The sequence below is a fragment of the Aythya marila genome (assembly GCF_965140915.1).
Source record: "Aythya marila genome assembly, chromosome: 6".
Classification (NCBI taxonomy): domain Eukaryota; kingdom Metazoa; phylum Chordata; class Aves; order Anseriformes; family Anatidae; genus Aythya; species Aythya marila.
This window is the reverse complement of record NC_139047.1, coordinates 25,368,130-25,394,024: the sequence shown is the minus strand read 5'-3', so window position 1 is coordinate 25,394,024 and position 25,895 is coordinate 25,368,130. Positions and strand designations below refer to the sequence as shown.

General features: G+C 52.0%; 1 protein-coding gene across 6 annotated transcripts in view; it reads right to left on the bottom strand.

The window, feature by feature from the left end:
- CLASP1 (cytoplasmic linker associated protein 1) overlaps positions 1–25,895 on the bottom strand; it is a 147,994-nt gene that overhangs the window by 118,789 nt on the left and 3,310 nt on the right. For all 6 annotated transcript variants that reach the window (XM_082763322.1, XM_082763318.1, XM_082763316.1 and 3 more), the window contains exons 2-8: positions 22,512–22,986; positions 6,297–6,375; positions 6,013–6,116; positions 5,543–5,634; positions 5,381–5,456; positions 3,615–3,712; positions 2,234–2,301 (exon numbers count right to left, since the gene is read on the bottom strand). In XM_082763322.1, coding sequence (XP_082619448.1) covers positions 2,234–2,301; positions 3,615–3,712; positions 5,381–5,456; positions 5,543–5,634; positions 6,013–6,116; positions 6,297–6,375; positions 22,512–22,706 — 712 coding nt within the window. In that variant the 5' untranslated portion in view covers positions 22,707–22,986. The remainder of the gene's footprint in view (positions 1–2,233; positions 2,302–3,614; positions 3,713–5,380; positions 5,457–5,542; positions 5,635–6,012; positions 6,117–6,296; positions 6,376–22,511; positions 22,987–25,895) is intronic.

The window sequence follows — 25,895 nt, the reverse complement described above, 5'->3', positions numbered from 1 at the left end:
AAAGATGGAAAGCATCCTGGTAGACCAACAGGAGAGCCTATCCTTCCTGCACCTTGCAGTGCTCCTCCACGCTCCCCAACCCCTCTTTCCCCCTGCGACTTTTTGGTGCCCACTCAGGAGTTTCAACAGAAAAGAAATGCTAACACACCAGGGACTGCATCCCGCCACTGCACAGGCAAGGACGGTGAGACATCAGGTTGGGTTAAGCAGAGTGAGGAAGACAAAAGTATTTGTGCTGGGAAGCACAAAAAGACTGTTGGTAGAGTCAAGGGCATGAGACAGGGTGTGTAAGGTCCTCAGCAGTGCATATGCAAGGGATTTAAACATCACATTCATCAGAATGGTGGCAGAGGAAAACTAAATTTTCAGCAAAGCCTAAAAGTAATAAATCTAATACAGATAGATGCTTTACTTTCTTGGTTGTTTGTTTTTTTTTTTGGGAGGGGGAAAAAAAAAAAAAAAAGAAAGGTCATGTTCTTAAGGAATCCTTCCTTGACTGAGCTTTAAAACATATGGTCTGCTTTCTTGGAAAGAGATGGCACACCAAGAATCATCTGCCTACGAAAGGTCATCCCTATTGTCCCATCTTGCTTCTTTTGATGTTTTCAGGATTGCCAGCAGCTATGAATCACATCATAACATATGCTGGGACATTCAGTCTGGAGACCAGAACCACCTCTCAGAAGCCAACCAGTAGCAAGTGACGGCTCTGGTACTGCTCAGGATCCTGCATATCCTAAAATAATTGCAGAGCTAGAACTTGCGTTGCAAATCCAAATTAACTCTAGCTTTTCACTCTTCAGTGAAGTTCAGTTCTTACACGTTACCTCACCTCTTTCATATTAATACTCTTCTAATCAGTTGTGACATACCTGACTTTCTACAAAAATCACTTTCATTTGGCTTTGAATAACCCTGAATAAATTTTGCTTAAATTCAGCTAGTGGCACCATAACCACTCAAAACTTTTCCCCTCCTCAGAGAGGAAAGACCCAGCAGAAATCCCACCCACAGACATCATCCCAGCACGTCATTTGTTTAAAATGACAAAGTAGCAACACATCTCACAAGGCACAGAGAACAGCAAGCTACACGGTATGATACACCACGTGAACTTTTCCTGTTTTGAAAATCCAGTCCATTGCACTGCCAGCAAAACAAAATTCCTACCATAGCCTAGCCTGTGGACAGCAGGGAAGTTGGATCAAGAGCAGGCTTGTTTCAGTTTGAGCTAGGATTTCAGAATAAACATCTAGAGGTTGTAAACCTCAAGGTGTTTGCTAAGGGATTAAATATTTACTTTCTCCTTTAAAAAAAGTACAAGGAGATTTGCACCTCAGCTGCACTCGTGAGCAGATGAGGCCACTCTAAGCACCATCTACATGTACAGACCTTATTTTCCTACATTATGCAAAAGCACGGAGGAGTTTTAACCCATTCCAACACAGAGGAACCTGTTATAGGTTTTCATCACTTACAGATGTAGAAGGGAATATCATGTGACATTTTGGAATAACCCAAAATACAACTTAATTTTCAAATAAGTCCATTTTATTCATTCCTGATGAATAAAATGAACCTGCAGCACTGAACCCGCATTTTTCCACCTCTGCTCTACTCAGCTCTTGGCAGAAAGATGAATTCCCTCCTTTGAACCAGAAAGCATCTCAAAAACATTTCTAAAAATGAATGATATAAGAAAAGCAGTAACAAGACACTTGTTTTTAAAGCAAGCAAAATTCTGCACTTGGACAAGTACAAAAAGAAAGTTCTTATAAGAGCTTTCACTCTAGTTACCAGTGATACTCATACAAAGCATACAAACTTAGAAATTGCAAAAATACAATTCCTAAACAGTATGAATATTAAATAGGACACTACAGTAGTATGTACACCTTGTGCTTTGTAGGGCATTAAAACTGAAAAGGCTTTTTCTCTTAATTTACTATTTATTTTGCTATCAATTTAAAGAAAGATGCCCATGGACTTGAAAACAGAAGTTGTATTTTGCTAATTGAAGTCAACAGGAAAAGAGAGTTAGCAATACCTTCTGTTCTTGAAATTCACCTTAATACTACCAGGAGCACAGAGCAGACAAACTAAATGTCAAATCAAGCTGTGTGTATATTTTTGAATGATCCCCATATTCGTTTTTTCCTAGCAGAATACTATTTTTCCATCCATAGTCTCACCAACTGAAGGCACCAAAAAGAATGCAGGCACTTCTACTCACCCCCTGAACTCTGGATCATGTTTCCAGACTTTTGGACCTCGTCGAATTTTGTAAAAATTACATTCAACCTGTTTGAAAGTTAAAGAAATAAATCTACAATCAGTAGTTGAATTTAACTTTTAGGAACTTTCTTATTTAAGATATTACAGGACAGATTTTGCTTCACTCAACACCGTCAGAAATGTCAATATGGAAGGCAGTTGTTTCAAAATTATTAAAAAAAAATCACAATGTCCAATACCTGATAAAGAAAAAAAACAGTGATACCATACAGACAGAAGAAATATGATCAGAAATCCTGCACTACTGAAGATATGGCAGGTCTCCTTGTAAATGCATTTCCAGTTCATTACTGCTTTGCCTATTTTTAACTGGTTGCAGAAATACAACAGGAAAAAAAATGCAAACTTTGCACAATGTCCTTGTTTGCCCATGACATTTCTTTCCTAATCATGTCATGGGCCCAATAGAGCAGATCTTTACCAACAGAGCAGATCTTTACCCCGTCTCATTATTCCCTCCTAGAGAGCATTCCCCTTTAGGCCATGGTGCAGCAGATGCTTTCACTAGAAAACAAGAGGCAACAGTATCACACCCCACCTCTGAAACCACCTCTTTCCCTGCTGCCTTTTTGTGCACTGACACACTGCCATCTCCTCCATCCTCTCATCTAACCATGTTTGATCCTGCACACTGGGAACGGCAGCAAAACTAGAAGCACAGAAACAAATCGCCACCCAGGCAGCTGCACACACAGCCCAGGATGCAGCTGGGGAAGCTGCAGGCGAGGTGAATAAAGGCTCCCATGCAACCACCTCACACATCAGGTCTCAGAAAAGCACAGGTTTAAAAAGCAAAAAACCAAAACCACAGCAAGTTCCTGGATTTCACATTGTCGAAGATCACAAGCCCTACACTAAGCATCTGTCCCCAAGAAGTCAACTAGCACTGACTAAAGCGTTGAGTATGATTTAGTGGCAGACACAGCCAGCCTGTTTACGTTTGCCTTGTTTGTTTTAATAAAGCCTTGTAAGTGATGACACTGACTACAGGGTTCTCCAGATGACAACCCTGTAAGTCACATACACCCAGGCTACTTTAAATGCCCTCTCTAGAGAGATAGGACAAACACCACGTTACATCTCAACTCGGGTAACTGGTTAGCTTTCAAGAGATGCCGTGGCCATAATTTTGAGATACTTAGACAAAGGTACAGGATCCACGTTAAACAAAAATCCCAGGTAGGTGCATGTAAGGATGAAAGAAAAACTCTGATCCCAAGAAATGGTTCAATCATGCAGCACATTAAGCCTTGTAAAAAGGAGGGTTTAAAAAAAAAACACACAAAAATAGTTAAAACATAAGGATCTTCTCAACTTACCGAGACTGGGGTAATCCTTTTTTACTGAGATCAGCCCTTACACGTTCACCGACGTGCCTGTAGATCTCCACAAGGCTGTTTATTGCTGCATCTCGAACCTGAACATCGGATAGGAGAGAAATCAGTCATCTTTATAATTTAAATAAATAAATCCCTGCCCTACTTTGGAGAAAGAGATTTGCATATTTCCCAGCAACAACAGCTGCCCCATACACATGATCACAAAAGCCTCTGCTCCTAGCGGTATCAGTGTATTCCATTAGCAGTATCAGGAGGGCTAATTTTACCTAACTTTCCATGCCGATGATAAAATATGGAAGGAGGGATCATCAGGCACCTGAGTCACCACATGAACACCTGGGTGAGCTGCCAACGGAGCAGTTTCCCAGTCAGAACCCCCAGACCCACTGCTCCTGCACAAAGCTGGTCCTGGGCTGGATATTGCCAGCAGGGGAAGCAAAAATACCACAAGGGTCAAAGTACCAAAAGCATCTGACTCTCTGGCCAATCTTTAGCTGATGATAAATGAAATTCAGCCTAACAGCACAGCAAAGCAGCAGCATGAAGCCATCAATAGCTGCACACCCTGTGCTTTACCTGCTGTCCAAGGTAGCTCAGCAGCACCAGGAAGGAGCACAGCCTAGATTCCCTGCTGAATAGCTTTGCATGTTTTCCACACTCATTTGCAAAACTGACTGCTGGGCATATCTTACCCTCTGCCTCCCACGGGAAGAGCTGGCCCCCAGTGCCCTCCCAGGGCAGCCCCGAAGGGTTGCAGGTTTGTGCCGAGCTTCTCAGAGGTCTGTCTGGGGACGGGGTGAACCCCACAGGGGGTGAGGCAGGCTGCCCCTACCACCACGCTGGCTTTAAGCTGCCACAGCAGTAGCAAAACGTCAGGGCTCAATTTTATTTCTCTAGAACTATAACAGGATTTACATGATAGCTAACTGCTGCTCACCGTGCTACATAAGCTCTTAATTAGATAAAAATAAATTAAAAAAAACACTCCATCTGAAAATGGCTATCAGAAGCCTCTCATGTCCCCAACAAAAGGGAAAAACACTGCGCTTGCCATGGATCTCGCTCTGCACCACGTTTCACCAAGAGAGGGCAGCATTGACCGAGCATCAGCAGCCTCAGATGTCCCACAGCTCAGAAGGCACCCTCGCAGCAAGAGATTTGTATCTGACCAGCTCGGGCACAAGATGATTTAGCAAGTGGAGGCCCTAACAGCCATGGAAATATGGCCAACACAAACCCTTTCCCCAGGTGCCTGCCCCAGAAAGCAGATGGAAGTGACAGGCTCTTTTTTTTCCAGTACGTCTTTTTGACATGTTCTGTGGATTTAAGGCTCCCATCCAGCCTAGCTCGCTTCCAGCCCTTACTCACAACCTCCTCACACAACTCGTGGCTAGGCTGTCAGACTGGTCCCATTTTGCCCTCCCTGCCCAGAGGGGTTCATATCTAAAAGGTGCTCAGATGCTGCACTGGGCCCAGAGGGATCCCCCAGCTTCCCCTGCACTCAGGTTTTTGTTCTGTTCACATCACCTGCAGACCAATTCTGTTCTGCTGAAGTTCTGATGCGATTTAGATGTTGTTGGAGACATGTTTCAAACCTTACCCATTCAAAATTAACCAAAGGATTCCCAGTCAGCACTGACCGAGGGCAGCATGGTCAGCTAACTTGTCAGCCAGAACCCAGAGCCCCAATTACTGACGAGGATAATCAGCACACCTTTAAGAAGCAACTCGCACCAAACACTCACCTGGCTGTTGGGATCTCCAAGCAAGTTACAGATGTGTGGCACTATCTTACTCAGCGTTAAGCTCTGAGCTCCAGATCTGGCAATAAAGAACAGAAGGAAACTAGCATGAATCCTGGGGCACGCCTGCGTGCACAGCTTGGGTCTGCGGGGGGCTGCACTTACGCATTGAGTGTTGCGATAAGGCAGAGGCAGATCCCTTCTCTCGTCCGGAAATTCTTGTGTTTGAATCCTCCTAGCATCCTGTCCCACACGTACTGCGGAGGACAAGAGAAGGTGAGACAGGGAAAAAGGAAACAGAGCAGACACGCACTACAACACCCCTGGAGCTCACACATAAGCTTTACATCAATCCCAGCAGAACAGGACAGGCGGGAAACCATTTTTAGGTGGGACCAATTTTTTATTCTTTGCTGAACTCCCCCTAACTCACTGCTAGCTAGAATACTTTTACAGAAGCAGAAGATGAGTTTTGGACAGGAGCACAGGGGAAGAAGCCTTCTGATAGAAGGAAAACCCAGAAAGAATTAACAACCCCGCAGAGCACCAGAGCACTGAAGCCATAAGGTCTCGAGCAGCTCCTTGCTCAGCAGCCAGTCGCTCACTTGCACGCTGTGAAGGTTTGTCAGGCGTACCTGCGGGTTAGCAGCTTGATCCATGATTTTCAGCAGCAAGGTCTGGTCCTGCTCCCTCACCGAGTCTTTGGAGTCTCCCAGCCGGTCAAGCAAACTTGGCAGCACTGCAGGAAGAGCACAGCGACACCCCAACCTCTCAGAAGGAAACTGCTTTGACATGCTTTGGTTTATTATTTCCTCCAGTTTATTATTTTTATTTTTACCCCCGTTACAAAGGCTCAGCCTCTTTCCAAGCTGCATTTCTGCAGCCCTGCACCCCTGTACCTTGTGTGTGGGCCCCTTACCTGTGCCGATCTGGGCCTTGAAGCGGTCCTGCAGGCGCGACACCAGGGCGGAGAGGATGTCGATGCCCAGGAGCACCACCTGCAAGCAGAGCACGGGCACGGCTCAGCCGCGGGGCTCCCCTTAAACCTCTGCTCCCCGGGGTGCCCGCTGCCTGCAGCCCCGCCGGGTGGCCGCCAGGCGGCGCTAACGGGCGCCTCCCGCCGCCGGTCCCACCCCTCCTGGGGAGACCACGCCCCCTATGCAAATCAGCTCCCCGCCGGCGCGGGGCACGCTGGGTAGCGCCTCACCGGCCCCCGCCGCGGCTCCAACCGGCGCCGGGGAGGGGCGGGGCGCGAGCGAGGGGGGTCGCGGGCACGCGGGGCGCGCCCCCGAGCCGCGGGGACGCGCGGGGGGCGCCGGGCGCGCGCGTCCCCTCGCCGTGACCTGGGCGGCGCTCGGCCGTCCCTTAGCGCGGGCGCGGGGGGAGGCGCCGCAACCGTCCTTATCTTGGGGTTGCGCGGCCGCCCGATGAACGCGTGGTGAGGGCGGCACTGCTAACGCCAGGCAACACAAACGGCGCCCGCTCTGAGAGCGAGGCGCAATTTTTGGAACCGCGCCGCGGCACCGCCTGCCCGGCGCCAAGTGAACAGCAACACGGCAGCACCGCAACAGGGTCTGTTCCCTTAGGTACCCCGGGTGTGCCTGCACCCCTCACACACCCGGGTCCTGCACTGCAAAGCTCGCTTCTGGTGACTCAAAGCACCTGCCCCCAGCGCCTTGGGGGGGAACTGAAAGGCCTGCAGGTGGCTCCCTGTATCAGTGTGGTGGGCTTGGAGTCTCAGCAGCACGGAAAAGAAATTACACAAGAATTCAGCCACAGAAACAATATTTTTAAATACTCTTCAATAACCTTCGATACGCAAAGGCCTGGAGAAGCACCGATGCACTCAACAAATACAACACACGGGTGAGAAAGAGCCCTTCCCAGGCAGCACAAGCCTCAAGCACAGGAGCCATGGCAGCACCCCCAGCACTGCCAGAACTCCTCAGGGCACAGAACATCCGCACCCCCAAGATCCAGCAAGGGATGCTCCCTGCGCTTGCTATTTTAGTCCTGAAGCCAAGCACGTGTATGGGGGCAGGGGGCAGTAACACAACCCCCAGCAATGGATGAACGCGAGACCCCTGCCACCTGCGCTCCCCTGCCAGCACACTTTGGCAAGCACCAAAAATGCAGCAGCAGCACCATCGGTTCCACTGGCACGACCCCAGGATGTGGCAGAAGAGCTGAGCAGGGGGAAGAGCCCTGGTCTATCGATTCCGAGTCTCTCCGGAGCCACGCGATGCCATCCAGCCCCTCACACAGTGCTTTCAGAAGCCACAAGCGATTCTGGCTGCGGGGCCATCGATTTGTCATTCAGTACAGCCACACCTCCAGGAGCAGCTGCCTGCTCGGGATGGAAGTTTTGCCACTGGAGCGTGGCAAAACATCGCTTCTCCTCATCCACAGACAGATTCTTAAATACGGAGGATTTAGAAAATTTAATTAATTAGTGTGGGAATTTAAGTTTCCAAACAGAGCGGCCCTATAGTGACTTTTGTTCTGTTTTAAGGTACCAACAAGAGGCCAGACATCTGTTTTGGATTTCAGAGAACAGGGAAAAACCACAGAGCTCGAGCATTTCTCACACCTCCAACCTCTGTTTGTAAGAACCCACCAAGCAGCAGCACCTGAGGAGCACCGCTCAGCCCACAGTCCAGCCACCAAGCCCATCCAAAGCCCACAGCGCCTGGGACAGCGACAAAGGGCAGCAACGCCCACGAGCAGAGCGACTGTCTGGCAGCTGAGCTAGCAGCAAGGAAACTGTACAGAGAGCAAAAGAAATGGTTAACGAACGCCCTCATTCGTTTGCAGGTCTGGGAGGAGAGGAGCAGCTCGGTAAATAATGCATAGCTCGAGAGTGGAGCAAACCCCAGGGGCCTCAAGTCTAATGCTGGGAGCATTAAGGAAAAACTCGTCAGGAGCGAGCACCACAGGGAGGTTTGTACAGCTACCACTAGGGCACGAGGGGACCTTTCTTGCTCAACAGCAGAAAACCCCAGGAACCATTTTTCTGGGTCCAGTAAAAACAACAACAAAAAAACAACAACAACAACAAACAAAAAACCAGCTCCAGCAGCAGCACCTCCAGGATGCTCAGCACCTTGTAGGTGGAAGCAGAAATGCTTCTGAGGGGCCCGACAGCATCCAAAAACGCTGCCATAATCCCCAACACCCCAATGACCCAACAACGAACTCCACAGAGAAAACAAGAAGCATCCGAGATACCTCTGCTAGCTGCAAAAGGAAAAACCACACTGAGACCACTGCCCATGTAAGCAAGGGCCTGAATTCTGCCCAAATCCCAGCTCGGGTAAGCACAAAATCCCCGCCTGGAATTCCCCCTCGGTTTCTGCCAGAAACGGCCTTTTTTCACTTTCTGTTGCTAAAGAGTGCTGGGAAGTGCTGAGGAGCGCAGCAAGCAGCCAAGTAAATAAACAGCTGATGTTATAGCTGCCAGAGAGCCTCCACGGTTCAATGATTTAGAAAGAACACCACGATGGATTTACTGGGCAGTGGAGCTGCAGGGAAAGGTGAAAGCCAGGCTACATTTAACCACGAAAAGCAAGGCAAAGAGGCCTCTCACGTGCCCCTCACCTGCAGCCACGGCTCTGTGCTACCAGCCTCTGGGCACAGCTAGGGCTGAGCTGGCTCTCCCAGCAACTGGCACAGCAGCTGGCAAAAGGAGCATCCCAAAAGGAGCATCCCAAAAGGAGCATCCCAAAAGGAGCATCCCAGCCACGTTTTCACACAGAAGAGCTGTTCTTCCAGCACGCTCAGCAGATCTTCACGCAGGTTTTAGCTACAAGAGATGAAGCAGGTGCTGACCACGTGTCTGATAGCTCACGGACAGCTCTTCCAGTGCGCAGCATCACAAGAGAGGAGGATTTCAAGAGCTGGTGTGACAAAACTGTACATGCAGGTGGAGAGCAGATGGGGCACTTCCAAGCCCAGTCCCACTGCTGAGCTGCTCACCTGAGCGAGCCCCTGAACGCAGAGGGTCAGTGCTAGCTGGCGGCGATGCTTTCCACACGCCAGAAGCAGCCAGCACGTGCCCCAGCCGCACAGCAAACGAGCTTTCTCCTCCTTCCTAAACACATCCCCCTCTTCAGCTCCCCCTGAGCCACGCGTCTGCCCCTGTGCCGTGCTGTCACTGCCGAGATGCGTGGCGCCAGCTGGAGCTCGGCTCTGCCAGCTCCCACCCCAGCCCCAGCAGCTGCAGGCGGGCGGCCTCAGCCCCCTCCCGCAGACACAGCTACGGGACAGGAGCGCAGCGCAACACATCTCAGCTCGGGAACACCCCCAGGCCACGCTGTGCACGGAAACCCAAGGAGGTTTTGCCACCTGGAGCAGGCTACCCTGCTCCATCCTGCGCTGTGTGACGGGGCCAGCGTTTTCTGAAGGGGAAGGAACGAGCTCAGAAAGTGGCTGAGAGCACAAGTGGAAAATTATCGGGACAAACCGCACACATCCTGGCTTCTCCAAGTACTTCTAGGAACACATTTAAGCAGGTAAGGCCAATAGCTCCTATCAACACTCCCGTGTCTCAGCTGCACTGGACGAGCATTCAGGCTGAGAGTCCACAGAAAGCATCCCTCACTTCCTGGGGGTTAATACGAGAAGGGAATTAATTCAGTGTTTAACTGCACTAGCTCGTGGATTAATTATTTCAAATGGTTCTCTTAAGGAACAGGAATACACCGAGGAACAGAAGCTGCACCTGTACCGCAGGAACCCACCCAGCTCAGCACAGAAGCCAACAGGGCAGCTCCACCTCCTGGACGGGCTCTGCTCACCCCCACTGCTTTCACCACCCTCTGCAAGAAATGAAGCAACTGAATACAGGACAGTAAAAAGATGGTGTCACACTACGGGTTGAGGCTGTTACAGCACAGATCTGCAGGCTGCAAAGCAATGCTGAAGAGGAACTACAGCCTGCTGGCTACGAGCTACGTTTCCCCTAAGAGGAAAGGGAGCAATAATCTCCCAAACTACTCCAGTTAAAAATCATCTGGTTCCACTAAAGCAGTGTAAAAATATTTGTAGTTTGCAACGCAATCAGCTCAGTCGAACCAGCCACCACAGGCAGGTTCAAAGGATTTATTTAAGGGATTCTAGCAGAGGCCTAGTGAAATTTCCTAACATGCAGATTAGGTGCCAGCTTAAGCTGAAATCCGCAGCACCACAGGCACCAATGCCTCCTACAAGCACCCTCCACATCTTCGAAGCTTCTCCCTTCCATGCTGCCCCATCCCTTTTACCCGTACCGGCTGGACATTACGTTTGTCTCCTCCCATCCCAGCCAGCCCTACTGCTCATTCCGCACGGAGGCACAAGACAAAAGCCCTCTGAGCTTCAGAGCCAGAAGAGGGCTCACCAAATACAATCAGGTTGCAAGGGGGCTCCAGAGGCCAGCAGCTCAGCGTGCTCCCCACCCCTGCTCCAAATTAGATCAGGTTGGGCACGCTTACACAAAGCACTTTGGTCTGTTTGGGTCCCACCATCTAGGCCTTCAGCTGCCACTAATTCCAAGAGTTCATTAAAACTCGCAGGAGCTTGATGTTATCCAGTTAGAAGCAGTCCTGTTAATTTATGAATGGATTTAATGAGCTGCTGTGTCACCACCAAGACCTTGCTGGCAGGAAGCGAAACAGCAACAGAGATTTTTTTTTTTTTGGATCCTTCTCCAGGCACAGAAGCACAATGCAGACGTCTCTGCGGGGTCCCTGAAGGCTGCAGCTACGTGACCCGACCCATGCCAATCCTGCATCGCACCGGTGTCACGCAGGAGAAAGGAGGCACGACATGGATCAAGTGGCAAGAACAGCACGTGTGTGTGTGTGTGTGTGTGTGTGCGCAGAGCAGCGGGCTTTTGGTTTATTTCTCTAGGAGTTTTGTTTAACTTGACAACATGCGATAAAAGTGCAGAGTTCAGAGCCACGCACAGCGATAGGCTCCAGTTGTTCTTCCTCGCCGTCGGTCTGTCAGCAGCAACGTCGCTCGGGGAGCAGGAGAGCTGCTGCCTGCGAGCCCCCTGCAGCCCGTGGCACGGAGCCTGCTGCAGGAGAACAGGCAGAGTTACACACATCGGGCCAGGAAACATCGCTCACACAAAGAGGAGCTCAGATGTGGCGATGCCCAAGGACAACACCAAGAAATAAAATATCCTGATAGCACTGCCCTGGTGCTGATTAGAGAGCTCCCGTCACTGCTTTTGCTTCAGCGCAGACGTTGTCAGAGAAGTCTAACAGCTCAGCTGCTGAGCCTCCACAAAAGGAGCAGCATCAAAGGATTGCAAAGGGAATCCAACTGCAGTTACGCCTCTTGTGTGCCCTTCATTTATTTCCTCCTGCAAAATAGGGGCTAACAGCACTTCCCTGCACCTTCGCAAAATGAGGGGAAAATATAACCTGGTGGTTTGCAAGAGCTTTCACATCCTCCTCTGGAGCTGCAGAGCGGTACTGCTATCATAAACTTGTCACAGTGAGATCCAGCAGTGCAGTCTGTATGGTGGAAACAGCCTGATCTGGCCACCCCCCAGGGGCCTGCCTGCAGCGCTGGGGCTGTGCCAGCAGCCCAGGCACACAGAGGGGCCAGAGATCCATACGTGCAGGAAAAGTGTCCACACAGAGCTCCTCTGTAGGCTCACATCGCCATTTAAAGAGATTTCTCCTCCCTCCTTCGAAAATATTTTGAGAGCACACGTGCACATTCTGTGCCTTGTCTTTCCCATTCATACATCAAAGGTGCCACAAACACGAGAAAAGGGAAGCAGAGCACAGATTCTTCTTTAACTCTTTCTCTGTAGGAAAGAACCCCAAGAGAACACAGACCCCGCACTCTTTTGACACGTTTTTAACTTTTCACCAGCCAAAGCTCAGGGCTGGAGCTGGACGTGGCCCTCACACCCACACAACACCGACCTGAGGGCAGCTGCTGCACCCACACCTTGTCCCCAGGAGCTGAACGAGACCTCAAGGCACACGGGGTTGTCACCTCTGAACAAGGAACTGGATGAGACATTTCCCAAGGACCCCACATTACAACGCCCGCAGAGCCTCCAGGTTTCTTCCTTGCCACTAGAAATGCAATTAAGAGCAGCAAAAAGTTCATTTACCAGCTGGTGAACATCCTGCACAAACAACAGAAGGCGAACGGGCAATGGACTCTTATTAACGACCCACTGCAGATAGAAATGACACTGGCAAATCAAAGTTACCCCCGGGCAAGGCTGACACCCTGCTCAGCCAGACTGTGCAGCACTGGCTTAGCTGAAGAGCGATGGGCAGCCACAGAGCGGGGACAGGCAAGGTAAGAGGCAGAGCCCTTCTGCCACGCCTGACACCCAAACCCACCCTTTCCTTCCCCGCAGGACCCTTACCCTACACCAGTGACCCTAACCACAACAGGAGCACGAGCAGGACTTGCTTTACACAACCATTTTGGGCCCAACTCTGGGAAGCTGGAAGCATGCACACCAGGAGATCTCCTGGAAGACCGGACAATGGAGGCTCTGTCAGAGAAGCCCTTCTTTCCCGCTGCAAGAGGTGAGCAGGATTTGGACTCCCTCAGGCTGAGCTGCCCCGAGACCCAGCGAAACTCCTCATGCTTGGGACATTTACTTTTCTGCCATTTACCAGCACACAACAGCTCTGAAACTTCTGGTGATTCAGACAAGCTTTCCGATCACCCGTACGTCTAATTTACAGCCCACACATGCCAGGCACTGCATGAAAGAAGGAATTAACGTTGGCACATTCAGGCCACACAACTCAACATAAAGCTCACTTCAGACCCTGCGCTTTAGTTGATTAGGGCCACGAACTGCCCTCCTGCAGGCACAGCCACCTGCTGCTGGGGCCACCAGCTCAGCCCCTGCCCCTCCCGTGGCTCCTGAGCGAATCCACCCTGGTTGCTTCAGGAGCTGGGCAAACAGAGCAGCCCCAGCAACCGGGTCCCGCCAGCTCGCTTCTCCCTTCTTTAAGCATCCTCCTGGAGCCCTGGGGGCACAAAGCATCATTAACTGGGAATGAGAGGCACCTGCATGCGGCTTTAGCTCCAGCACCTGCACATACATGCAAGCAGGAGAGAAAACACCTTTTCCCCCGGAGCTAACCCCTAACCCCTGCGGGGCTCCTGCTTGCCCAGCAAGCCTTTGCAGCAGGAGAAAGGCACTTCCCACCTGGCTCCTCATGGTCCAGCAGCCCAGACGGACGGGCTCTGGCTTGTAATCGCCATCTGCAGAGGGGCACACAGCAGGCAAGAGGAGAAGAGGGTGAGAAATAGGCAAGGATTTCCTCCCGGCACAGCATCTCTGGGGGCAGATGTTCTCCTCACACTGGTGCTGTGCCTCTCCCTCCAAGCAGCCGTGATGGCACCGCACAGCGGCCACATCCAGCGGGCCGAGGAGGTTCCAAAATCACCTGGTACGTGAGAGCTCCCCAAGAGCAGGGAATGGCCAGCAAGAGATAGGAAATCCACTGGCCGGCCTCCAGGTTGTTTTCTGTCGGATCGCCTTGCCACACAGACTGCACACCCCCTTCTGCACCACTGCCTGGTGACTACAGAGCACGCTGAAGTGACGGGTGAGCATGCTAAAGCGATGGGTTTAGCCATTTTGCTGGTTTGAGAAGTACTTCCAGATCCTTCTGGATGAAAAGCAGAATTAAAAAATATATATATTAATCTCATCCCTGCAAAACCATTTTAGTTTCTTTCTTTTGATCTCGCATCAAAGACTTTCAGGATGTGCATAGCATTACGGATGCCAGTCAGCAGCTCCGTGCAGCTCCAACCCAGCCATTTCCAGGATAGGTGGGGGAAAAGAACGTGCATGAGGGATTTCTACATCAGGTCTTGCAAGACTGGGGAGAAGCAGGGGTTCCTCCTAACAGGCAGGACTTGTTAGGAGAAAGGGGTGTTTTTTCTTGTTTTGTCTTGGTTTAAAGACACCCTGCAGCACCACCTGCACTGAAGGAGCCCCCAAAAGACTCCAGCACAAGTGTTTGACTTGGACACGGGCTGTGCCGCGTGGGAGCACTCCAGCAGCCACAGCCCATCGCCACAGTCCGAGACCCAGCAGGCCTGGAAAACCACCTGAGGACCAACATGTGAGGCTCCAACAGCCCTGCTGCAGACCGATCGCTTACCATCCATCCCTAATAAAGGAGCAGCAACCAGAGGGAGCCCCACAGACCCTCTGGGACCCGCACACTTTGCTCCTTGCCTCTCCCCCAGCAGACTCCTGTGCCCAGACACCGACTTGCTCTCAGTGAAGAGCTGGAGCTCGCTGCACTGGGAGGAAGATGAGCTGTGCAAGTCAAATGAACAACGCACGCTGCTTTTCAAGTTGCCTTTTCATCTTTTGATGCCAGATAAAAGAGAGAGGAGCCATCTCGCAGGTACGCAAGTGTTCCTAAATTGAGCACTGAACAGCAGAGGCTCAGGACGCAGCCACAAAGCTGAAAACAATCCCCACACGCAGCTGAAGTGTGCCAGCCACAAACACACTGAGCCTGCCAGCGAGGAAGGGAACAATCCTGTGGCTAAGGGCCCCCCTCAGCCTTACCTGGGTCCGTTCCCATCTCCCTCCCCGCGCTCAGCCCCCGTTCAGAGGAGCAGAGCGCACCTCCAGGCCTTACAGGAACCCGAACCACGCCGCAGGTAACCAGGTTGTGCTGGGAGCTCCTCCACACACCTCACCCTGAGCCCTTGTACCTGTTACAGAGTAAGAGCCCATCTTAACCTGATTTAAGATCTTTGAATCAAATAAAGGCAGAAGATGCGAGCTCGGAATGCTGAGCACTGCTTTATTTCTCTTTACCCATACAAGCACCGCACGCAGCGCACCAAACGCAGACGTGAGCGGTTTGCTCACCTGCAGAAGACAGGATCCCTCCCACCTTCCCCCTCAAATTACGTGCAGTGGTTTTCTTGTTTCTGCAGCGTGCTACCTGTACGCCTTGCTGGTGAGGATGGGGGTTATTACAGCACAAACGTGAGCCTACAGGCAACAGCCTCACTTCTCGTATAGCTCCCCAGGTGATAATCCGAGTTCCACAGGGCCGGATCACAGGTGGATGCTGGTGCACTCCACTGGGCCACAAACATGCAGAGGGCTCACGTTGTCCTCGTGGCAATTCTGTGGCAGCCCAAAAAACACCACAACCACCACAGAACAGACGTAATGGATAGGATTTTTCCCCACCTTCCATTTCATAACGCTCTTCACACAGAACACACCGAGATGCCACATTCACACAGCGCCCGCTAATTGGCATGGAAGTGCTGATCCAAAGCTGCATTTAATTGCCCATAAAAAAGCTGCGTTAAGAAAAGCAATGTTGTTTTCACTTCAAAACCACGAAAAGTATCACAAGGAAATACAGATTCTTGGGCTTCCAATAAGGAGAATGGGAAAACCACAAATTTCAATCACGCTGACTTGTGTAACAAAGGGGTAAATAGGATTAGTTACCCCCAGTACTTACTGCAAGCGCGTCAAGAGTTAAACCTAAGAAAAATGGGAGGGGTCTTTCAGAAGCTAGCTGTGCTATTGTTATTCACCCCAAATCATGCCCCACCTCCAAGGAGCCTGCATTTGGGCATGTGTTAAGAGCAGGTGGGGTCCGTCTGAGTGTTGTCTGACTTTAATGGCAGCAGGAGCTGCTAAGGGCAGCAGACTTCCCATTGTCCCAGCCCCACCACACCTTTCCTGATTCAAGCAGGCAGCTTTTAGAGCATTTTTGCTGCTGCTCGGCCAAGCCTGGCTGTAGAGCTGTTTCCTGCCATCCCTTCCCTTTCCCAAGCTGCTGCTCTCCCTTGCCACAAGCGCCCATCTGATGCCCCAGAAGCCACCCCAGCACCACCTTTCTTTTCCCTCCTCCCAGCCCGAAGACGCCAGTGCAGACGTCTGCTGGTGGCTTTGAAGTCAGCAGGAGCAGGCTCGAGTCGCCTCCCTGCCCTCCCCGAGGTTTCTCTTGGCTCGCCTCCCGCCCCGCTGAACACCAACCACCTCCCCAGCACCCTGGGAACGCACCACAGAGCTCTGCAGGCCGTCAGCTGCCCCAGTCCTGTCCCAAGAAACTCGTGGTAGGGACTGAAGGCTCTGGAAGGAGAGCAGTACCTCTGCCTTCTGATGTTTCTTAAATCCTTGGCACTTCTGCCTACCAGTGAGCAAGGCACTACTGAGAAGTTTCCATTTCTAACTGTAGAAATGACAAGAAAGGTTTTTCTATTATTTTCCTCAAGAAGAACAGAAGTCACTGCACAACTATTTACACACAATTACAAAGGAAGGCAATGGCACAGAGAAGCGTGGGACAGAAGCACGCCGCAGGAGAAACAGGACTTCTCCAAGCCGAAGGACCCCAAGGAGGCCTCCAGAGTTCAGCAAGGCTTTCCCAAAGAGCCTGGCCATCCTACATGGTGACAGCTTTCTGAAGGAAAACAGCTAAGGTGGACGGCAGACTTCCAGGCAGGGCAGCTCCTCAGGCCTGGGTGAGAGGCTTTAGCCAGGCAGCAGATCAAACATTTCTATCTTTTGGTACCTTCTGAAAGCCCCGTGCACTCCCAGCTTCCCACACAGCACCAATTACTGCAGGAGAAATGCCTCCTGGGGGCCAAGCAGCTCAAGCACACACACACAACAGCAGCACACCAGCGGCACCCCTCGTCCCGCAGGGTGCAAGGCTGTGGGTGCTCCCTGCTCCTTCTCACCTACACTGAGGACACAAAGCCCTGCTGAACGCAGGCGTTTGTCAGTGCCACTGCATGAACTGTGATGCGCTCACTGCAACTCTTCCCTTTTAGACCCAAGGTGACTGTACCACCTGCTATCAGTCAGAGGGAGCCGTGCAACACGAGGCCAAGCCCAGCAGAGCTCGCTCATGTCCAGTTAAAGCTCTGGGCCCACTCCCACCAATTCTCCTGCAGCTCATCTCCCAGCCCCACCACTGGCGAGAAGCTGTCTTGCTTTCCACGCTCTGATGACCGCGACTCTTTGCTCTGGTTCTTGAATAGTCAAATGCTGCTTTGTTTTAAAGCTTCATCTTTGGCACGAGCGCAGCACCAGATGAGGAACATAGCAGGTCTTGTCTAGTTAAAAACGAGATGTGATCTAGGAGGAAAGTAATGAACAGCTCGTGGGAGGCAGCATTCACTTGGAGAGAATCAGAGACTGCTCGTCTCCACCGTGACCCACCCGCTCCCTCCTGGGTTGAGGGGCCGGACCGTGACACCGATGGGGTGGATGGAGCTAGGTGGCCCCTGAGGGCCCTTACGAACCAAATTATCCTCTATTCTCATGAACCATCCTCCAACACGCAGGGGATCTTACTGCTCAGTCTCAAAAGGCCACAGGAAGGCTGCCGGGGCCAGCCACCACTGTGGAAGTTGCCCTGCACCAGACCGCCTCATCTAGCGGGCTGCCCCAAGAGCGAGCACAGCTAAGGACGGAGCAGAAGTTCAAAAACTGAGCCAGGATTAGAGAAACACGTGTACTTCCTGCACATCAGGGATTTTGCAGTCTGATTTTTAAGGAAAAGATGCTTATATAGTTGTATTCTGCATATATTATTCAGATGCTCTCCCTCTCCCCGTAACTTTAACCAATTCCATCAGACACGAGGAAAAGCGCAGCGTCAGATACCAACGACTCTGCACAGCGAGAGCCAAAGGAAATGAGGCTCGACAAAAACAACCCTGCTTACAAAACAATTTAAAATAGAGGCAACCAGATCCCACTGCCAGGGGGATTCCTAGGAGGTGATTTTTCAGGCTTCAAGGGTGAGACAAGAACGGCTTCCAGGTAATGATCCTCAGCCAGGAACCCCCGTGCCAGGGGCAGGAGGATTCCCCGACACTCAGCCCGCTCCCTGCAAAACCCAAGGGGAGCTGGATCACGGGCACTAACTCTTCTCCAGAGGTAAATGCATTGCTCCAACAGGCACGTGGCCTCAGGCGCAGCATGGACAGGCTCTGCAAATCCCCGTGGGCTTTGTAAGGACCAGAGCCAGCACGCATTTTCATACATTCACGTTTCCTCAAAGCGTTATGGCAGTTTCAGGCACTCCAGAGAGACAAAGGGCTGAAATGGACTGCCGCTATACCCACGGATAATCCTGTTATTCTATAGAGAATATAACACGGAATAACAATAAACTACTCAAAATGATTGTAAGATCAGTCCTAAAACCGAATGGATGTCTGGCTCATCTCTATTCCTCTTCAAGCCTTCTCGTCTGTCAGTGCTCTTGCTGCATGAAGCTTTCATCTCCCGGGCAGCCTAAATTTACTCGTGGCCAGTCTCTACCCCCCTGCTCCCGTGCTAACCTTGCCCTTTAGCTTCAGCAGTCGCTGCCCCTCCCCGCCGTGCCCCTCTGATGTATTTATAGCCAGCAGTCACGCTGCCTCTCAGCCTTCGTCCCGCAAGCTGAGCAAGCCAAGCTCCCCGGCTCCCCTGGCGGGCCGGGCTCCCCAGCCCCTGACCACCACGCTTGCCCTTCCCTGCACCTGTCGCAGCCCAAATTCCTTCCCTGGACACAGGCAAGCAGCACTGCACAGCACATTCCCCGGCAGGGCCCCCAAAGGCCCGGCACAGCAGCGTGCCCCCATCACTGGGGGCTAACCCCCGTGACCTGCCCCTTCCTCAGGGGCACCAGCTGCAGCCAGCGCACCCGGCGCAGCTTTCCCAAGGGCTGGGGAGCCGTGCCAGGGCTCTGAACAAAGTCTGGTTGGGAGCACGCCGGTGCTGCAGCTGAAACGCTACCCCAGCATTAGGGGAATAGCTTTGTCCTCTCAATTTAGCAAGCAGGAGGGCGGCGAGCCCTGGGGCTGGCTGGCTCTGTCCCACACGGAGCAGAGGGCTGGCCGTCACACAGCCCGCACACGCCACGGCCACCGCTCTTGCCCGGGGCCCATCCCAGCACTAAAACCCCACGGGAAGTCAGGTTTGGGCAGAAAGCAGCAGCAGGGGCTCCAGTCCACAAGGCAGAGGGGCATGCCAAGGGGACATTCCCTGTGTACACAGGCTTTCTGCTCACCTCTGACCACAGACACCGAGCTGGACAGACCCCCAGCCAGACCCAAGGAAACAAACCTCTGTCCTGTTTAGTCCAGCACAGGGGCTCTGCTGGACGTGGCACTGCTACCTGGGAAGGAGCGAGACACATCCACAGGGAAACCTCGGTGCTGATTGCCACAGCAGTTGATTTCTTCCTGTCCTGAGCACCAAGGACAGAAGCTGCCGTCGAGTTTGATCTCTCCCAGCTCGCACTGCTGCCACCAGACAGGTAGGAGCTGCAGCACGATCCCATCGAGCTGCCACGCAGGGGCTGGAAGGGCAGGCACGGCTGCTGCAGACCGACCCGACCCAGAGGGCAAAGAGGCCGTCAGCTGGAGCTGCTGGGAAGTCACAGCTTCAATGCCTGCAGGAAGCTGGACATCCTGGAGCCAAAGCCCTGCTCCTTCCTAAGCTTACGGCAGGAAAACCCAGCTAGTAGGAGCCCCACAGCACTGGAGTCCAGCACTGCAGGATGGGGCACATCCTGCACATAGTCTGAGCCCAGCGAACCTTTAGCCCTTCCTAAGGCAGCACTTCTCCCCACCCCAAAGCAATCAGAGGCTGTTTTTGCTAAGTTCGCTTTTGCAGCACAAGCACACAGGAGGAAAAGGCACACATCATTCATCTTCTCATCACCCTGGCCCCCAAATTCAGCAGCTAACAGCCGTCTGGAAACCCTTTACTCTTTTCTTCTTCCCAAGACGGCGCAGTCTCTCTCTGCGCGCACTAAATATTCAACAACACGCACACCCACCAGATTAATGCACCAACCCAAACCCATGCACATCTGCTTCTTAAATGAGGGCTTCTTCCACCGAATCCCAACCCAAACAAACACGGTACAGAGAACAAACGGGTGCTTACAGCGAACAACCACTCATCAGCTGAAGTCACTCGAATGGATTCCACTTTAAACGAAGCCTGCGCCATCTGTTCTACCCCTCAATTAGAGAAACCCAAAAAATATTCAATACAGAGTTTGAGAAAGCCAGCTAATTTATCTAAGTTCTACTTCTCTTCAGCTCAGCCAAGCATGCTCTTGCAATGCCTGATATGCAGACAGAGATAAGAGTGGAAGGCTGCCTTCCTTAGCACAATTACGAGCTCTGTCAGGGGAAATAACATTTCCCTGCAACTCTTCACTATATATTTCATTTTTAAGAGCGTGATCCCTCTGTAAGTAACAAAACCCATTAGGAGCGAAAAGAATCGAATCAGCAGTCCTGCACAGAAAAGCAAAAATCAGCACCGGGACACAGCCCTGGGGCAAAGGGATTGTCCCATGCAAGGGTGAGGTGAGACCTTCCCCTTGGCCAGCACACCTTGTGCAGTGAGTGCCCCAGATGCCCCAAAAGCAATGCATTTCACCCAGTTAGGTCTTTACTGGGACCGCTGCCCGTTTTCACTCCAAACGAGCCTCTCCTACCATTTTTCGATATGAGAAAGTGCCGAGGAGAAACTTTCTTCAAGTAGTGGACCCCAGTCCTGGGTGTATAAGAGCAGTGTACAAAAAAAAGCCTAAAAATGCCAACAAAGACCATGCCTTACACAGCTCAAATCAATTACCTGAGCAACTTGAAGCCCTCCCTGTAGAAGCAGAGCAGCAGCAAACGAGGCTCCTCTCAGTGCAAACTGATGTCTCTCGAGATGCCCTTTCTCTTTGTTTCACTGATGTTTTCCCACCGATAACGTGCAACCCCCCTAGCACAGCCCTTGCTGGGCAGCAGCCATAAATCACCTGGATGTTCTCCCAGCTGCGGGGTCTGGAACCCCAAACCAGCCTCCCTCTGCGAGCACACCTGCTAGGAAATTCCCGATCACACAGGTGATCTCCACCTTTGTTTTAAGCCGATACTTGCTCAGATGAAGGGAGAGAGGCAAGCAGAGAAGCAGACTGCCAACATAATGGCTTAAACCTTGACCAAGGAAGCGTAGTTTGACACCCCAGAGGGCTGCTTTAGGGCACTGATGCCGGGCCTCCCACTTTTAGGGCTGTTTCACTCATCCATGAGCTGATCAGGTTGCCCTCCAACAGCTTTGGGTTTTTTGTTTCCTGCATGCCAAGCAGCTTCCACTGCAGTTGCTTTTTGACTATTATGAAAAGCAAAAATGCAGCCGTGCAGAACACATTGACCAAGATACAGCATCCTTACCATCAACATTTCCATTTAAAACAGTTGCAATTAATCTGAGGGTGTTCTGCTCCAACAGACACACAACCTGCACAGTCAGCCTCTCCTTCACTTCTGCGTGAGAGCACTCCAACAGCTCCCAGGAACGAGCTTCACCACCACGCCTGTAGGAGGCTTTACTCTCAAATTTTCCTGGACCTACCATGAAGTACCAAAACCTCCCGGCCCTCCCTGTACCAGGGGTAAGTAGCCCACTAGCTTTGGGAAAGGACCGGGACAGGACTTTCCCAAACCACAGCTGTAAACCCCTCCCAGTGAGGAAGCCCCGTGGCAGCAGCAGGACTTCCTTACTAAGGGCTGTGGGGAACGAAGCAACGTGACAGGGATAACAGGGCCGCGGGGTTCCACATCCCATAGCTCATGCCTGTGGATGCGAGATGGTTACGTTCAACACAACACAGATTTGCTCATTACCTTTCCTCAGCAAGCTGCAATAAATCAATTGTACTTAAATTACCCCTGGACAGTAGAAAAAACATCTAGAAAGAATTAATGACAACATGAAAAAGTAGTGGCTGGATATGCACGCTTTTTTCAGCTTTACATACCGTTTTTTATAGGGCAGGAAATCATCAACACTGCCAAGCAGTGGGATGATCAAAGAGTCCCACAGGTGAAACAAGGTAGACAAAGAAATCGGGACAGCACAAATTGTGAACACCAAGAATAAAGCCAATTGGCTGAAGTGTTACTGTTATGCATCCTTGCTATCACACCAGTTATTAACTACCAAGAAGTGGGACACGGCCGGTTGACTCAGCGTAATTACCAGCTCACAGAGCAGCGTATCAGAAACATGCTGTACAGCTTCCACTTAGATCAAGCATCACTTGCCCATGAAACTTCTGACTGTAATTAAATCCCATCCGACAAGCCTTACCTTGTAATTGCTGGAATTGACCCAGGAGGTGGCCAGTCCATCAACCATTTTATCCAGCATAGTCTGATCGTGTTCGAGATCAGCTGACTTCTGTTTATCTGAGAAGTAATCTATCAGCTCCTGGCCAACCTGAAGCCTCTTCCCGACATCCTTCTGCAGCACCTGCGCTAAGCAGTACTCCATACTGGGCTCCATGGTGTCTTAGGAACACAGCACCAGCAAGAAAGCTAGAGGGCAGGCGGTCCGACAAATCCCTCTTCGAACGGACGCAGGAGGTCGCCTCTTTGTTCGATGAAGGTTACGGAGGGTCTGGGTTTCAAAGATGCAATTCTGAGAATGGCAACAATGCACCATGTGTGTGTGAACAGCAGCTGGCAGGATATTAAAAGTCCAATTTAAATAACTAGCAATAGATGAAGCAAGGAGCAGTGCTGTACTGTTGGGTCTGCAATAATTCCCAATTCAGCAGTCCATTCTGAAAGAAATAAAAAGTATTACAGGTTAAATTAAGAACGGAGGAAAAAAAAAAAGACAAAGCGTGTCACAAAATAGGTTACTCGTATACAGCTGCGAGGCTGCGATAAGCTGGATACGAGCAGCACTGCTCTATTTTAGGGCATCAGACGAGGTAGGTCAGGACAAAAACCTCTGGTTGTGCTTCACACCAGCAGCTACCCACCCAGCAGTTCCCTAGAAGGAGCTTTAGCGACAGGCAGCAAATCTGGGGCTTAACTAAGAGCTGATTAGTAATCAATATTCGCGCAGCTACCACCATCAGCGCCCGCCCACGGAGGTGAGGACAAAACCCTCAGGCAGGTCACTGGCAAGACACAGGAGCCTTAAGGAGTGAAAGCGGGGAGCCGTCTGGGTCCTGCTTTGACTGCTGGCCTTCAGCCATCCATGCCCTCGCTGGCCTCCACGGTACACGGCCAACGCTGGGCTCAGGGGATGCACAACGAGGGGCTCAGGGTGCTCCCAGGCTGAACCCTGCCCTGTTGCAGCCCAAAGCAGGGCCTGAAGTGTTTTTGCTTTTGTTAAAACAAGCGTGGCTGGATGACTGGAGCTTGGTTATGCTCCCCAACCTCAGAAGCCTCTCCTGTCCTGGGACTGCATTAGGCACCCAGCTGATGCTTTTTTTTTTGGATGTGGTGTCAGGGTCCCTCCCTTTCTGCAGCCACACAGCCCTCCCAGCAGCACCACGCTGCTTCCCAAAGCACTTCCTCTGCGCAGGTCAGCTCCTGCAGGAGGGGGGAGATAACGACGCAGCACGTCTTTTTGTTTCCCGGCTAATAATACCCAGAGCCAGAAGCTGCCCTACTTTCTTTGTGTGCACAAGGAAAGCGGGTCAAGCCCCGTGCACGGGCAGGGGCTGCGGAGCACACAGCTGGCCCAGTAAACAACTGGAGGGGAGCCGGAGCCACGCGTTCACCGACTGGAAGCACTGGGGCAGCGAATCTGAACGCCTCCTGCTTGAGCAAACAAAGCCCTTGATGAAAAAAGTGGCTGAGACACGCGAGATCCCCAGGCTGGCAGTGCCGGAGCAGCTCACCCCCAGCCTCTGGGGCCACACCGGAGAGGCGCCAGCCCCGGCACAGCTCGGAGCTGGCCCGAGCCCCCGCGGGAGCAGCCCCCAGGTCCTGCAGGGCCGATGCAAAGTGGCTGTGTGCAGCCAGGGAGCCGCCCGGCGAGCCCTGCCACCAGCCAGGAGGCTGCTTCGTGCCCCGAGACTGAAATCCCAGCAGAACCTGACCTTCCTGAGCGGCAAGGGAGCGGCAGCTGCAGGCAGGCAGGGCTGGAAGGCAGCGCCGCCAGCTCCCTGCAAGCACTGCCCCGACCCAGGGCTGCCTGCAGAGCACACCCAGCTCCCCCAGATCTGCAGGGCTCCAGCTCCCCACGGCAGGGCTCAGCGAGCCTCCCGAGGAGCCTCCTACCTGCACCTCGGACTGCTGGCCCCTGCCCTGCCCTCCGTGAGCACGGGGAAGAAGTCCCCTGCCTGCTCTCAGCATGGAAATGGGGAGCTTGCTTAAACTTGAAAATTAATTCAGGCTGCAGCAGGGTGTGAGCGACTTCGTTACCACAGAATAGCCATTTTTGATTAACTTCACACACAGGCAAGCCCCAGCAGATCCAACAGCTGTATGAGCGGGCCACAGCGCCATGAGAAAGGAACACCCCGAGTTTCAGGCCTTTCTTCTAGGTGGTTTCCATGTACGAGTACCTGAACTCTGCCGAAGAGCACAAAGCAACCTTTTCTGCAAGCTAATTTAAACAAATTTCCCCAAGAGTTCCTCATTTTTTAAAACATGTTAAGGAAGACAGGATCAAAATCACCCTGCACTACAGAAGAAGAGGCGTGTGACCTGGACGTGAGGACTGAGCTCTAAAGAAGATCCCCTGCTTCGTGGCACCACCTTCAAACACCTCTGGGGGAGAAGAGCACAAACGCAGGTCCCTCTCCCCCTGTTAAGCCCTAAGAGCTTGGTGCTTACTCAAAGCCCCCGCCAGCAACACCGACATTTTCCACCAAGAGCTACCCAGCACAAAGCCAGCAGAGAGGCTTAAGGGTAATGCGGGCTTGGAGCTCAAAACGGGGAGTGTAAAGGAGAAAGCTGACACCGGCTGCACAGCCCCAAGTTGCTCAGCCCCGATACCACCACCCTAACGCCAGTACAATCCGCTGCAAGGCAACTGGCTCGGCGTGGGGAACCAGCCAGCTCAGGCAGTAACAAGGAAACGCTCGTTACCTAAGATGGGGCAGCATTAACCGGGGTACCCCACTCAATGAACTTCTGGCTGTGTGTAGGAAAACCCAAACTGAAGCTGCGTTATTTGTAACGCCCAAGTAAGGCTTCATCTTCGCCTACCTTCACAAGAAACTTTGCATCTTCTTGTGCTTGCAAAGAGGAAGAAAACCTGAAAATGTTTAAAAAAAAATGCAGCACTGCTCTCCTGGGGGCTGGTCTGTACTCAGCTCATCAACAGCTCTGCAGTTACACCTCCCCTTCCCTAGATATGCAAACAGCAGCAGAAAGCATCTGCTGTGACAGCCTCCAAGCCTTCAGCACTTTGTTGTTCAGCCTCCAGAGGTGGCAAGCACACCAGCAGCTGTCCTACCTCGCAGGGACACCTCCCAGCGCTGGCAGAGGGGCTCCCTTTTGTTCACCTGTCTCCACAAGTGGGAGATGATCTTCCTTCAGTGCCCAGGGTATTTCACAACCACTCTGCTGGAAGCTTTCCTGGGTCTTCCCCCCCTGCACCAGGCACACTAAGGAGGCTCCTGGGAGGCTCTGCCCGGCACAGAACCACCTCCAGCCGCAGGGCTGCAAGGCCCCTGCTGAGCAGCAGCTCTTCTGGCCCGCTGGGGTCTGTGAAGGGGCTCAGCCG